Consider the following 16791-nt stretch of genomic DNA (forward strand, 5'->3'; position numbering starts at 1 on the left):
AAAGGATCATGTTCCATTCTCACAACAAGCAAAACCTGGTCGTACTTCTGTGTGTGACGTTAAGTTAGAAGAATATTCGTAGGTGAAAAAAACGATAATACGTACATAGGCCCTATTTGTGGTGTTGTTTTCCAGACTTTCAGTGCATAATTCATGCAGCATTCTTGCGATGATTTGAGAAAGAAAATAATAAGCTCAGTGAAATCTCACATCACACTTTCCTGTAAAATGCAGGCCTACATGAAATGCAACTGATTTGTTATTTTGATTATTGAAGAGGGATCAGCTTTTTTATCAATTTTGTAAAACGAATTTCCAAATCATATCAAGAAAATAAAAGATTTTGCTACTCCCACAGGTCATACACAAGCTTGGAAATACATTTGCTATGCAAACAGGTGATGTGTGTCTATAACTACGGAGTAAAAAGAACAGTCAGCACTAGTCTTGTTTTATTCACTCCGATTCTTTTAAATCATAAACAGCATTGCACTCTTTTTCTTCTTCTCTGGATTATGGAATACACAAAGAAATGGAATACAAGTTGCATCCATATTTAGCATAGCGCCCTCATTAGAGCAAAACGAGCAAGCACGAACTCGACCAACGTGTTTTCTGCTCACTGCAGGTTCCAGGATTGTTTCCCCGGTCTCTGAGCTCTCTCAACTTGGTTAATGCAAACTTCTACGTGGAGGGATTTCTAGACCTCAGGGAAGCTTGGGTGTCCGAACTGTGCTTGAATTTAAGAGCAGTGCTGTCTCCAAAATAAACGTATTGTTCCATTCACTGACGTACACCGTACTTTCCTAAATTCTATTCATTAGCCATCGTTATCGTTCAGGATATCAGTCTTCTAGCTACCAAGCAGCGCAGCAGCTATAGCTACAGCACACCAGCAGACGACCTGTTTGATATTCCGAGGAGTTGCGGAAGTCATCAATCATAAAGTTGTAACATATTTGTTGTTATCAAGTACATCTATTGGTCATCAGACAAGAGACATAATTTCATACGATAAGTGAACTCGCCGGCTGTCCCAAAAGTTCATATATGAGCCAAAATCGTGTAAATTCGGAAAACGAAGAGGTCGAACTCATGGCGGAGTCCAGCTTTGGAAACCAAAAGCATCACCCCACGATTCCCAGCGAAGGGCGGGCGGAGATAATCGGAGGTAAGTGATATTCATGAGTGTTTGGGATGCGGCGTTTGGAGCTGTGAGAGTTGCGCCGCGCTATGGCAACCCGCGTGCTTAAGCTGCTCACAATGCAGGAGTTGTTACCTGTGTATCCAGCCCGACTCGGGATACCACCTCTGGGGATGGCAACTGTGAAAACTGTGGTGAACAGTTGTTTCAGAGTAATTTTTACCCCATTCATGTGTCATTTGAGATTAAGAAATCATTGCTTTCTATTGGGGGGGGGGGGGGGGGGATCAATTCAAAACTTTGAAGTCACTGGAAGCCAACAAACCTAAAGTGCTATACAAAGTCAGGTTACTGACACTAATAGCTGGGTCTTGAGAAAGATTGACAGAGGCGCTGTGAGATATGTAGACTGAATAAGAAAAAAAAAAGAAACAACAGGCTCACTGAAAATTTAGGAAAAAGTGAATGTAATGAAGGGGTAAAGAGATACATGTAATTTGTTTTGTTTTGTTTTTGTTTTTGTAAGGGGGGGGGGGGGTAGATTAGGTGTGAGGAAGTAGATGATCTTGCTCTTGCTGTTTAATCCAGTGATCAGAATTATTCATGAGCAGGGGCGGATCCAGGAATTCTGTAAAGGGGGGGGGGGGGGGGGGGCGCAACTACTAGTAATATTTCTGGTGCCACTTCCGGGTTTCATTTCATTTGTTTTCTTTTTCTTTTTTTGTTTTTAATGATAAGTAAAGGGGGGCGTGCGCCTCTTGTGCCCCCCTCTGGATCCGCCACTGATGAGTATCACCTAGTTATGATTATTTTCAATACAATTGCCACTACTGCTATTACTACTGCTTCTGTTGCCGCTGCTACTACTTCTACTGTTATACTACTTTGATCTACCCATGAATTACGTACACTCTATATACTGCTACTACTACTACTACTACTACTACTACTACTTCTACTAAACTACTACTACTACTACTTCTACTACTACTACTACTAATAATAATAATAATAATAATGACTTCTAATGCAGATATAAACACTATAAATCTTTCTGAGCTGGAAGTAACTTGAAACTCAGATTCATAGTACTTTAGCATAACAATATAAATTGCTGAAATATCTGAAGAATATTAAGGCCAGATTATTTGAAGGAAAAAGAAGAAAAGTGATTTGGCATTTTAAGGGGATATGTGGCAATTAATGAATGTGGGCTGGGTTGGGTCATTGACCTTTGTCCCAACCAACCATGAGCACTTAACACTGCCCCCCCCCCCCCACATACACATGCACACTAAACAACAATAATGACAAGAACAACAATTAAGAATGTCTTGTGTAATGCCTTGAACTATAATGGGAAACTCAAACTGGGTGTCTTCTACCTATGGTTCAAAGTAATACAGGAGCTGCAATTTTCTTTTTTCTTTTTTACAGTCTATCATAGATTCTTAATTCATATATTTTAAACATGAATGAATGAGTAAATCTTTCTCTCTCCTTTTTCTCTCTCTATGTATATAGACAATATGTATGTGTATTTATATTCTTAAGTATCTCATGGATATTATGTTCCTCTGTCTCCACAAGATGTTTCTCTTTCTCCACTAGAAGCAAGTGTAATGAAAATAATTATAATCAAATGCAATCAAAATTGACACATTCACAGCTCTGTATCATGTATTTTTTTATGAATACAATGTGTAGTAAACTATCGAATTGAATTGAAAATGCTGGTGTCTATATGAACTAAACTGAAAAGTGACTGATACCTTTTATATCATGCATACCATACCTTTAAAGCTGTGCATGATATAGACAGTAGCAAGCTGTGATTTTCTGTGCTTTTTTTTTCTTTTCTTGGAGCACACTCGTGCATCATCAATTCCACAACCTGCGCTGATGCATATCAGGAACAGGGAACCAAGTGTGACAGATGAGATTACTCCACTTTTTTGAGTAATCCAGCTTCATTGGTTTTGATGCATGATAGATGACATGAGCTTACCTTCAGAGAGCTCTTGAAATATAGATATGATCCATGTATTTCATCATGAAGAAGTTTGCATGGTGACACTTTCATTTCTAAATGCCAGCAATGCCGTATAGATTGACATATTCAAAATCATTTTATCACAAAAGAAAGAAAAATGTGGAACACACATTTCATATTGTGTGTGTGCCCCCCCCCCCCTCATATGTAGCACTGTTAATCAAAATCTAATAAAAAAAGTTTGTATTTTACAAATTGCTTTTGACAGGTTTCTTTTTCTGATTGCTATATTTAATTTGCTTTCCATTTCTAAAAGGTTCTCTATAACCAGACATATACACCATTGGTAGAAAAGCTTGACATTCTGTCTCAGTGTATTAGAGAATTATTTCTTGATGCTTTATGTATTCAGAGTTTGAGATCAGACCAATGGTGCATTTCCATTTGTATATCAACTGAAAACATCTCATACTGTCAGTATGTTTAAGTGATGTCATATGAGTTATTGGAAAGCAAAGTGACATGTTCACTGTTGAAAACAGTAAACAATATGTCTCAGGTTCTTTAGAATCAGTGAATGTAAATGGTTTTCAATTGGGCATTTACACCAACTCTGCTTAGTGTATAAAGTAAAGAGTTAAGATAAACATGTGGAGTTTGAATCTCGAAGTGTGTACTGTGAAGGGGATTTTAGCACCAGAGAGACACTAATATTGTGATTAAATGGATTATATTGTATTGGTGGAGATGAGGATTGGGCTTTTAAATTTTTACAAGATACCAAAGAAACCACTTATAAAATAGAACTGAGCATACCATTCTAAGAGGAATTCAAAGTTTACTTGATGAAAGTTGGATTTGGAATTGCTGAGACATAAAAAATCAAAGTAAAACAAAGCGATTGTAATAGAAGGTGAGTCCCACCTTTTATTAGGATCGCTCTTTTTGGATACCTCAGCCATTTCAAAACCAATTTTCATCAAATAAACATTGAATTCCTCTTGGAATTACATGCTCTTTCACATTTCATAAGACATTTGTCATTATCTCACCAAGATATGTGAGAAACCTGATGTTAGGTCTCAACCAAAACTGTGCTATCCCTTTTAAAAGTGTTTTAAAAGGACCACAAAAGGTTGGTGATGTGCATAAATTCCCCCGGGACTGTAAAAAGTTGACAATACCATTTCAATTGTGAATTCAACATTTAATGAGCTGCTTTATGGATATGTTTATAGAAAGTTTCGGAATAATCTGATAATCTTATTATCATGGGAGTCATTATGGACCACCTGTTTTTAAAGGCTCTTTTAAAAGAAAAACAATGTGACTGTGTACATCAGTAGACCTTTAACTTCCAACCCATTTTCAAATATAATATTCATGTTGGTCATATTCTATATTGCACTTGTTTGAAACAACCAATTTCAACCAGCTATCTGTCATTTTGACACAAGTTTCAAGTCCTAAGAAGCACATTTCTGTTGTATTGTCCTGTATCCTTTGTCACAATCTTTTTTGTTTTAACTACTCACTGTTAGCACCGCCTTGGATATCTAATGAAAACTTTTTCTTTAGCCCTTGTTTGTCTTTAACCAAATGTTGTTTATTTTGGTCACAGAATTATAAAAAACCCTCTAAATTACTAAATCTGTAAGTTTGGTTTGGTTTGGTTTGGTTTGGTTTATTTCTGCATTTTCTTTTCCCGAATAAAATAACAAATGAAAACAAAGTGATACAGAGTATGCAAAAAAAAAAGAGAGGAGAGTTTAACATACAAATCAATACAAGAAATGTCATTTTCATAACAACATCAGTCTGTAATGACATATGAATCAAAACAACATATTAAGGTATACTGTATCTATGAACAAAGGAGAAATCAATACAGGAGACCGTCATCATAAGCAGAGCTTGACGTGGATGAGGCCCTATCTATATGTGTAATACAAATATCCAACACCAATTATAAATCTACTCATAAAACTCTTAATCTTAATATGCGAAACACACTTTGCCAAAGAAAGAAAAAAACAACAGCAACGGAAAAGAAAAACAGTGACTTGGCGTTTAAAAAAAAAAAAAAGTATGCAGCACCATTGACTACTGGTACAATAGACAATAAAAGTGTAGTTGTGTGCAAGTTACAGTGTGTCGTGTGTGCAGGTGACAGTGCAAGAGAGAATAAATGCTATAGTATGCATATTTTGGGTGTAAGGTATAACACACTTTTTCTGAAAGGTATACAATATACAAGTAAATGCCCCTGTAAAGTCATTATCAAAGAAAAGAACGGGAGGGAATGGAAAATATTGATGAACATTTTGTATGGGTCAGGGCTGACTGAGACTTGAGAAAAAAAAGAAAAATAAATACATCTAATTGATCAAAGACAACTAACTGGAAACATATTTCGATAACAGATACTTTTTTAGTTCATTTCAGTTCAGTTCAAATTTATTTCATATTTCCATTTTCTCAATGATAGGATTACAAAATTATTGACAACAAAACAAGAATACAAAATATATACAATCATGTCTTTTGATTGTAGAAGAAAAAGAAAAAAATATATACTTGACACAAATGTACATGGTCATATCGTGTGAAAATGTCACTAGTAAGTATAAGAAATATGATGGGGCCTACATAAAAGCTTTAAAGCTTGTAAAACTGTAGGTTCTCAAGTTCATAGGCATATAATTTTACACGGAGAACGGATTATGTTTTTTAGATGAGCCTTAAAGGAAAAAACTGAAGTACATTGCTTTAATTGATCAGGTAGGTTGTTCCAGACATAGGGACCGTAATGTCTAATTGATTTCTGAGCTAAAACAATTTTTGGGTTCACAAGGTGAAAGTCTGTCGAACGGCGAGTTGAATATGTGTGTATATTCGAGTTTAAGTGACATATTATTATGAAATAAAGAGGGAAGTTGATTTGTTGCATACTTGTACATGAATATACCTGTTTGTAAGATGTGGATGTCATGAAGCGTTCAAGTGATCTCTAAATTGGCATTATTTGCATTTTAGAAGATTAAAGTCGTTGTTTCTGTCTCGACTGTCAAATTTGTGTGTATTTCTTTTCTTAGTTTGTGCAAATCTAATGAAGTTAACAACTTCAATCTAATATTTCCTTGGTGTAGCAGGACATAAGTCCATAATTTTGGTAGTGTACCAGATGGTTAAGAGACAAATGAATCTCTTCTTTCAACACTTGACGTTGACATGCAGTGTTCAGTCACCTAATTATGTTGTCTGTGTTGGAGCATGGCAACATCACATTCTGCTTTGAGAAGGAGGATATTACACACTTGAAAATCATGACTGTCATCAACGTGCCAGTGTACTGTAGAACAGAGTCTCCCTGTCGCCCACTGGACAAACTTGAGTGGGCTTTGAATGCGTTTCATGCAAAGAGTAGTCTGAGCTACTTGAACTATGATATTTCAGGATTATTTTCACTAACCATGTGGAAATTTTACCATCTGTCCCTTTACAGAGCATCAATGTAGGTTTACCAGTGTTGTTGCATGGTTTGATGAACTTTCATTATTGAGTAATTGGGAAGGAAGAAGACTGGGGGCATCTCTGTGATTAAATCTTCACATCTGTACACTAAAGAGGACATTAAAGGCATTATTTACCATTGGAAGATGATACTTCAACCCAGCTTTAATGCTACAAAATAGTTCTTAAATGTGAGTTAGGGATAGAAACAAATCAATGTAAATATGTTAATCAGTAATGTTAAGTATATATTGTTTATATACAAAATGAGAACAAGAGAACAAAATTGTTTCTAGAATAAGCCATCTACAATTATGGTTTATTGAGAAAACTAGTGATATCTCCACATATTTTAGGCTTAAATTGCAAAATTTATGTGGTAGGATGTTTTGTGATTCAACTGACCTACACATATGCATCAAATTGTTGGTTAAGAGTGATAGGAGCATCTAGTTGCCACTAAAGCTACAGTGTTCGTGGCACCTTCACACCCTTTGCATTCTCAACCACTGCAGTAATTTGATAACTCGAACATTTTTTAAATCACTGCTACCAATGGTTGACTGCTACCAATAGTAAACAGGTACCATGTCATGACTGTATGTGTTATTATGCACAAGAAATAATTGCTGAAAATCCCAAATTTGTCATAAAACAGTAGCAAGATTTTTTGTTGTGTGGGTGTGTTTTTATGTGTGTGGCTGTGACTATTTACCACTTATGCATCCTTTCGGATGTTCGTGTGTATGTTTGTTCATCTGACTTTTTTTTATTGACATATGACTGAAGACAAATAAAGGAAAGAAGAAAAAAATGATATTTGAAACTTCAACAAAGAGATCACCTGACACAAATAACAGTGATCCTTTCAGTGGGAGAGGCAGAGAGAAAAAAGGAAAGGTAGAGAAAGAAAGAGAAATTGAGAGGGAGAGAGAGAGAGAGAGAGAGAGAGAGAGACGGGGGGGGGGGGGGGAGATGTGGGAGAGAGGAGAAAGTACAAACAGGAAGATATAAAATAATTTGAAAGTAATAAAAGAAAAAATAGCTTTGCCTGTAGCATCAATTAAATGTTATGGTAAATATGATACAGGCAAAAGAAACATTTCAATAGATGCAGTTGCTTCTTATTTAACTCTTTGTGCACAGCTTGATTCTTTTTATAGGAATACTGTCATGAGTGTGTTACAATACCTTAAATAAGATATTATCCAGCCCCCCCCCCCCCGAAAAAAAAAAACCAACAACACAGAATGTTATTGTACAACAAATAATGGAGAAAGCAGCCTTAAGAATGGAGGGAGAACAAGCTTGAGAATATTGTGTGACTTAGATCATATCATGAATATGAACCATGAAATGATCAATGCAAAGTCAAGTAACATATTTTTCCCCTGAGATATTGTATATGTGATGACTGTTAGCATCCATAAATAATTCTGTACATTTCAATATAAAGTCTAAAGGGATTTATTAGTGCTTAAGTGTGCTTCATGGTTTCATAAAGATATCACAACAAAGCAGATATTAGGATTGCTAGATGTAATGCAGAGTATACTTTGCCTTCAAAGTATTACCTTTTCTTTTTTTTTTTAATTCTGTCAAATATACCCAAGTATTACATTTTTGTTAAAGAACTCTGAAAACCCTGTTTATAATAGCTGTATACTTATTTGGATATTTTCAATATTTATGTGGACACTTGTGCAGTTGAATCATGAATCAAGTATAAGGTATGGTGGTATCAATTATAATGCTGTGACATAATCATCATCTATAGGATATTATTGAAAGGGTTCATTCTTGTGAATATTCATTTTTTTTTGTCTGCAAGAGGAAAAGAAAGAACATTGATTTTTTTTCCCCTGCTGATGTCTTGCATATAGATCGTATCTATGTATAAACTGCTTTGGATGAGCCATGCGTGGCTGTGTTGGGGCTCCTGGGTGATGTTGTTAAGCAGTTTGCCACAGATAGAAATTTTGCAAAAACAGCTCCGGAAAGGTCAGGGAGGTATAAGGGAGAGAGAAGAAATAACTATTGAAAGGGAGAAAACACCTTGATGCATGTCTGTTGTCATGGTAACATGACGGTTGTGCTTAGGAAACTGTAAAGGCAGGATTTATATGCTTATAGCTTACCCGAGTTGGTTTGATGTGATGTCTTGTGGGTAGTGTGTTGTCCAATTCTCTTGTAGCCATGTGTCATAATTTCTTGTAAGTTTCCTTACACTAGCATGGACCAATCCTTTTTTTCCCAAGCAATCAAAGAGTATGCCACCGAACACAAAAGGGGTTACACAGAACATAGAAGATGGCATGAATAAGAAAAAAAAAGTCTTCATAGACTGATATGTACATGTATTATGCTTTCCTTTTCATTAAAATCTTTAGTAATACCACACACTTTTTGGGCATGTTCACAATGACAGTAATCTGATTATCAGTAATATCAAAGAAATGAGAAATCAAGCATCATCAACAGTTTCAGAAGTCCATATGAAGAGTTTGTTCGCAAAAACCAATAAGTCCATATTTGCCAGATGGAGATATTTGCGATTAAAGGTCAAGAAAAATAAAGACAATAATAAGAAAATATTTGCTTCTTTTGATTATAACTTCAAAAATGTACCTTTATATGGAGTGACCAATAAATCATTTAAAAGGTATTATTTTGTACTTTATGATGGAGACCGTACTTCAAAATCTTAAAAAATGGACTTATCGGTTTTTGCGAACAAACTCTTTATATTTCAGTTTGTCATCCAGCAGCTAAATTGATAGCTGTGAAACCCTGGGCACAATGCTCAGTACAATACATGCAGTGACATTTCTCAAATCATTATGTTATGGAAAGCTACTCAAAACCAAACAGCCGAAAATGTCATCACCACAGCGGGAGAGTTTTAGAAATCATCATTGCATGATTTCTGTTTTGTTTGCCAGCAGCTATTAAGATGAGAGCTGTGACAGCCAGTCCATCAGTGAGCAGTTGTGCAGGGTAGGATGATGATCATGTTGCTGCTCTCCAATCATGTTCCCATTGCATTTCTATCCAGGCCTGCCCAAGCCATACAGCAGTCGACACAGGATGCACATATTGAACCGTTGCTAGGCAACCGGAAATGGATGGAACTTCCTCATGTATGCCAAGGAGATGGGTTTGTTCCGTGTCTTCTTGATGGACTGCATCGCATGTCCTTCATGGGTGGGCACTCATTAGGTTGTGAATAAAGTACACCCCTCGTCATGTTCAAACGAGGTGGAAGTGTGCGACCGCAATCATTGAATGCCTTGCTGCTTTCCTAGAGTTCCCGGCAAGATGTCTTGAAGCCAGAGAATATGTTTCTCTCATGTATGTACATTTCCAAACACATACAGAGCAACATGTGAAAACACCACTGTCATTGTATCTTACTAGATTGGTAATTAACAAGTTGATGAGGTGCCCAGTTCTTATGCTTTCTGATGGTATTATGTTCCTCATTATGTCAAGTACATGCATGATCCCTCAAAAAGAAGAAAAGAATATGCATCCAAGAAACCTAAATACTAGGACACTCAGGAATTCTCTACAATTACTGAGGATTCTGTCTTGTAAAGAATGGTGAATATAGTATGTTAGATCTTCCTCTGTGTCTTTCAAAAAATGACTGTATTTTGTCTACATTTTTGGAACCTGGTATACCGTATCAGTTGACGCCATGGGAAGCTGGTATACCAGGTTCCTGTAAGGAATGGGTTTAATCAGTGAGGGAGTCATTGAAATAGACAGACATTAACATATAGGATCAGGCTTTGTCATTGAGGTAAGATAGATTTGCATGACGGTATGTTCAGATTTGGAAGTATGTTCAGATATATTTTGTCTTTATATTTCTTTGCTCAGGTATTGCTTGCTGTTACTTTATACCATGATAAGTTTTAGGATGGATTAATGTTGGCACCATGAAAGAGGCATTTTCAGTAAGGAGAGTGTATTAAAGTTGTTCATAATATCAAAATAGCTGCTCGGTGCAAAATCAGATAAATTCAGAAAGATGTTATGACTTCTTGAATGTCAGCATGCCGTTACATGAGGCTCCCCTTATTAAAGTAGCGAAATTTCAGAATCATGTTTAGGAGGAATATGCATAATTTTGGTATGCATCATGTGGCTTACCAAAATGAAGGTGATTAGCAATGCATCACTGTATATTAACATGTTTTTGAAAAACAGCTTTTATTGGGAAACCTGATTCCCTTGATGTGTACGTTTGTAGACGGACAGCAAGGAACAATCTTGAAAGGCATATGAATAAAGGCATCTCGAGTTGGATCTTTTTGTGTCAGTGCCCAGAAGTAGCCGGAAATTTTGCAAACAGATCTGCTTGGCTGTCATCCAGCTCTCCCTCTTATCTCTCTCTCCCTCTCTCTCTCTCTCTCTCTCTCTCTCTCTCTTTGTCTCACTCTGTCTCTCTGTCTCTCTCTTTCCCACAATCCATGCATGATGGCCTTTCTCTTAGCTGCCACAGAAATCCATCCCCTCTAACTAACAAATCTTTGCCGTCCCTTCTCCTTGGTGGTTTTACAATGCGAGCTGGGCTTACTCTGCTTGGTGGGGGGGGGGGGGGGGGGGGAAGGAGGGAAGGGGGAGGGGACGTTCCCAAATGTTGACTTCCTCTCTGATTGATGGTCGGCATGCATGCCGTGGCTTCCTGATTTTGTGAGCGGCACGGTGAACTTGAAACAAAATGGATACATTGTGCAAGTACCCCATTTTGCAATCCATGGACAGTGGCACTCTGTACCACTCTCTCTCTCTCTCTCCTCCCCTCCCCCTCCCCCCCCCCCCCCACTTTTTGTCCCTGTCTCTTCTTCGTGTGCATACAAGTCCGACATCTGTCTTTCAGACATGAGGTATTAGCCAGACATTTTGTCCTGCCACACTGATCTCATGTGGTGGCAAGCATGAAATAACACCACGGGTTCCCATGCCTCTGACACCAGGGTGTGATCAAAGTGTTGAATGGATGATGAGTAACAATGAATGCTACATTAAAGGTAGCTTCAAATTTGGCAATAGAATTGTTTCTTTCTTTTTTTTACCTCAGAGTGCAACTGACATTTTATGTAAATAAGTTGCAGATGGCAACGAGGGATTTAGATCTGTGATGCAATATACAGATATGAGGTCTGGAGGTGCTTCCATGAAATGCTCTCATATTTTTTGTGGATGATGTGGCGTGACTGCATATCAAATTTCTTTTGTACCAGCTGACATGGTGATCACGGTAAGCTTCATTCTGTGAGTAGACCCCAGTGATGACATCAAGCAAACGTTGATGCACTGTTCACATTATAACAATTACCAAATAGATGCTAGGAGGCAGTCTCTATTAGCATGTAGCGGTGACCTTGAGCGGTGAAAGCTCAGAAAGAACAATTATCCCCATCAATTTTAATATATTACTGCAAATTACATGTCAATAAAGGATGTCTATTTTTACTCTTGGATTCATTCCATTAGTACCGTACATGTTATTTCCAATTTAATCGATTCTCAGATGCTCCGTTGTTTAAACTGTTTTTTTTTTTCCTCTTCCCATGTGTAATGAAACCTTGTACACCGACCTGATTGTTTATATTACGTGTAATGACAGAGATTGTTGAAATAGATGATGTGTCTAGATACATACATGTACTATCCAATGGTGGTAAGTAGTCTGAGCTTTTGTAGGCTTCAGCACCCACAGACAAAGTAGCAGATTTTAGTTCATTGAAAATAATATATCTTTTGGGTGCAAATCAAGAATTGGACTCAACAAATTATGATCTTAGCAAAAATGGAATGGGCCTAGAAGTAAAGAAAAATGATTTCATATCAAAGATGATTAATTTTCAAGTTTTCTAAAGGCTTCAAATTGCTGGCAGTCTGTGCTCTATTAATACTTGAAATAAGAGATTAATGATAATGATAATGAATGACATTTATATAGCGCTTAATACTGGTGTTTGTAAGCCCATCAATCCGCAAAAAGAAAAGAAGAAAGTATAACATCCGGAAAAAGAAAAGAAGAAAGTGTAATATCAAAGCATACATCCTTGCGGAAAAGCTCACACAGTAATGTAAAACCATGAAACTGTTTACAGTACAGTTGTCTGAAGAAGTGTAAATCACACACACTTAATGGCCTCCAAAGTCATGTGTGACAAAATTTGTAAAAATGTCTCCTTCCAAAAAATAGTATAAAACAAGAAAGCCTTACTGTCCGAACTTAATTTGTTACTTTATTATAATATATAGTACAGTAACAAATGAAGTTCAGACAATAGGGCTTTCTTGTTTACTACTTTTTGGAAGGAGACACTTTTACAAATTTACAATAAACGGTCTTCCTTATCTGGTGTTTTATTATGTCTTTATGTACAGTTCCAATACTTTTACAGTAACACTGTAATGAGTACATTTCAAGACAGTAGACCAATATTATTGCTGTCTTGAAATGTACTCATTACAGTGTTACTGTAATAGTATTGGAACTATACATAAAGACATAATAAAACACCAGATAAGGAAGAATGTTTATTTTATGTTATTTTTACAACTGGAAGACATTTAGGCTTCACAATGAAGCTAAAAGGGAATCTAAAAAGTACTTCTCTTTTTGCCAGGTATAGTACAGTACCGAGTACAGGTTTCAAATGGCATTCTACACACACCCTTAATGTGGAGTGTTATTAGCAAGTAAAATTTTAAGTGTCAGGAGATAATCAGTCATAGGGGCTGTGCTACCTCAGAAATGGCCCAGTGTGTCTCGTTAAGGAACTCAAAGTCAACCAGGTGCTTTGTCACTTCATCGGACACAGAAAGGATCTGCATTATACTTAACCCATTGAGGACAAGCAGGTTCTCCCATAACATGCTCAGGACTAGTCTTCAGTGAGTTAAAGATTGGAGTCCAATGATTTCAGATCTCCTGTAGATAAACTTGATCCAACATAACATAACCACACCTTTTGTCTTCTTTATCCTGTTTTGCCATAAAATGCATTTCTTATTGACACCTGCCCAAGTATACGTGAGACTAGTCTTCAATGGTTTAAATCTGATGATTTCAGATCTTCTGCAAATAGACTTGATCCAACATATCATAACCTTGCCTTTTATCTTATTTATCTTGTTTTTGCCATAAAATGCATTTCTTATTGACACCTGCCCAAGTATATTCAGGACAAGCTTTCAATGGGTTAAAGATAGGAATCTGATGATTGCAGATCTCCCATACATAACCTTGATCCAACATATCATAACCCCACCTGTCATCTTATTTATCTTGTTTTTGCCATAATATGCATTTCTATTTGATACCTGCCGAAGTATATTCATAGGACTAGATGATTTCAGATCTCCCATACATAAACTTGATCCAACATATCATAACCCCACCTGTCATCTTATTCATCGTGTTTTTGCCATAGTGTGCATTTCTTATTGATACCTGCCGAAGTATATTCATAGGACTAGATGATTTCAGATCTCCCATACATAAACTTGATCCAACATATCATAACCACACCTATCATCTTATTCATCTTGTTTTTGCCATAATGTGCACTTCTTATTGATACCTGCCGAAGTATATTCATGGGACTAGATGATTTCAGATCTCCCGTAGATAAACTTGATCCAACGTATCATAACCCCACCTGTCATCTTATTTATCTTGTTTTTGCCATAACATACATCTTTTATTGACACCTGCCCAAATATACTCAAGACTAGTCTTCACTGGGTTAAATCGGATGATTTCAGATCTTCCGTAGATAAACATGATCCAATATATCGTAACCACACCTTTTCTCTCATCTCTGTTGTTGACTTCACTGTCGCAGATGAAAAACTGAATATGTCACTTGTGTAAGATCATGGAACTTGTACACCACCAATATCTTACCTTTGAATCTTTTATCTGACAGAGAAGATCTGGAGAGTGTATCTGGGTTGTTCCAGATCTTCCTCAGATGGTGCTATGGTTGTTTAACCTGTTGATGATGGTCTGATTTTGCTATAACACACATCTTCCACAGACACTTGCCCGAGTAAACTCGAGACTTGTCCTGAACGGGTTAATACACCTCTTTTCTCTCAGGCAGAATACTTTCCAGTAAGCCCCTTTTCTCAGTCAAGTGTTTGTGAGCATTCGCTTCACAGAGAAAGGTCTGTGTAATATTCAAGTACGATTCCCTTGGATTTCCGGAAATCTACCATAGCTACACTTGACCCAAAATGTATTATGATACTCTTGTTGTCTTGTTTATCTTGTTCACTTGACTCATGGGAGATTTCTACCACCAATGGTTGTTTTCAGCTCTTCCACTTTAAACACATATTCTCACAAAATAGCATATTGAGCCAGTATTCTGAGATACATGTATGGTTGCTTACATTAACTTGTAATGCAATGTAACAGATTCAAAGTATTGCACTCTTCTTATGGGGGGGGGGGGGCAGCTTTCTTGCCATAAAGGTACTGAACACATATCACATCACTGTGTGGGGTTTGTAATAAACTTCAGTTTCATTTCAGTTTCAGTAGTTTATTTATTTCCATCATCACAAAGAAAAGAAAAGAAAAGAAAAGTAAGGGACGGTTTCTAAAATTCTTGCCCACAGTTCATCAAAATATTCATAATGGCATCTCTGACTGAATCTATGCCCTGTCAATATATTGCCATTTGATAATACAGCCTCTAGTTCAAAACAAAGGAAGCTACCCCACCTTGCTATAAGGGCCAGGAAATAAATGCGGATGCATGCATGCATGACATCTAGGGGGCTTCGTGACTTCCATCTTATGCCTGTCAAAATGTCAATTCTGACCTTACCAATTCATCAATTCATCTGTACGGTACTGACGTAAATGGCAGTTCCTGCTTGAAAGGGAAAAGCAGTGCATTTATATGCACTGCTCTAGGACACATTCACATACCAGTACCAAGCCACATTCAGTAATGTTTACTTAGGTCTCTAAGAGTCTAACCATGTTCACCTTCATAACAGAAGATGTGCAAGAATGTGAAAGGCATTATAAAAGAAACAGGAGAGCTGATCATCCAGACCATTTATCTAGATTCTTGTGGCGGCTGCTTTGATTTGAGCCGTAGTGGGGCCATAGCTACTTTGATTCAAGCAGTAGCGGGGGGACTGCACAATTTTCTGTATGATGACAGGTGTCATTAGCATGGAAATCGGATGGAAGATGGACTAGAGCTTGAAATCTTTTGGCATTGGAGGCAGCAACTGCAATTTTCTGCCTACACTGAATCAGGTAATGGTGCACCTGCTTACATGCGCCAGGGTTAATTCGAGAGACGAGAGTGTCGTGTTTGTCATTCAAATAGGTTTTGACCCCCTTTTGGTCTCCTCTTGCCATCTCCCTTTCTCTCTCTCTCTCTCTCTCTCTCTCTATTTCTATCTCTTTCCCTTCTCTCACTTTTTATCTTCTCTTCTCTCCCCTTCTCTCATTCTTTTGCTCTCTTTCTGTGACTGGTCAAGTTTTATTTGTCATGGACCTGCTTCGAAATGAGCTGATGGATATTTGCACGATTTATCCTGTTTACCAGAGATATGGAACGTGTCTTTGTGTTGCTGTGTGTCTGTACGTGCCGTGTCAGACTTTCTGTCAATCTGCTGCAAAACACAAATAGAAAATATACCATATGTAGCAATGGATATATGTAGCTCAAATTGGAGATATATGAAATCCGCAGTGTACATGTATATGATGCAAAGTACACTCACAACCAACATTGCTGCTGGCTTTTATCTGTCTCGAGGATTGCTCTTCTGGAGATTAGGATCTTGACAAGCTGGACATCATATCTGCATACGTATGCATCCCGGGGGAGGGGGTGATACGGAGACAATAAATCTGCACCATGGAAACCGGTCACTCTAGATATTGGTAATGCAGATAGACTTTGTGCCAGAGCTGAAAGGGATGCATGGAAGAAATATTCAGATTTTAGTCAGGTGCACTTTGTGCCTTTAAATAATGGATGCCATAGGGGCTGCAAACATCGTGTAAGAATAATGACTATACAGAGATAGATGATGCACAGATTGCTACCTGTACTGAAGTTGGAAACTGTTGAAAACAAAT

General features: G+C 37.2%; 1 protein-coding gene across 1 annotated transcript in view; it reads left to right on the forward strand.

The window, feature by feature from the left end:
• The first annotated feature begins 729 nt into the window (after positions 1-729).
• The window catches only part of LOC139708454 (band 7 protein AGAP004871-like), a 168427-nt gene continuing 152365 nt past the window's right edge, over positions 730-16791 (forward strand). Inside the window, exon 1 of the mRNA XM_071620406.1 lies at positions 730-1171. Coding sequence (XP_071476507.1) covers positions 1051-1171 — 121 coding nt within the window. The 5' untranslated portion in view covers positions 730-1050. The remainder of the gene's footprint in view (positions 1172-16791) is intronic.

Source organism: Diadema antillarum, unplaced genomic scaffold, assembly GCF_040938485.1.
Source record: "Diadema antillarum isolate AM-2024a unplaced genomic scaffold, OU_Dant_1.0 seq00001337_RagTag, whole genome shotgun sequence".
Lineage (NCBI taxonomy): Eukaryota > Metazoa > Echinodermata > Echinoidea > Diadematoida > Diadematidae > Diadema > Diadema antillarum.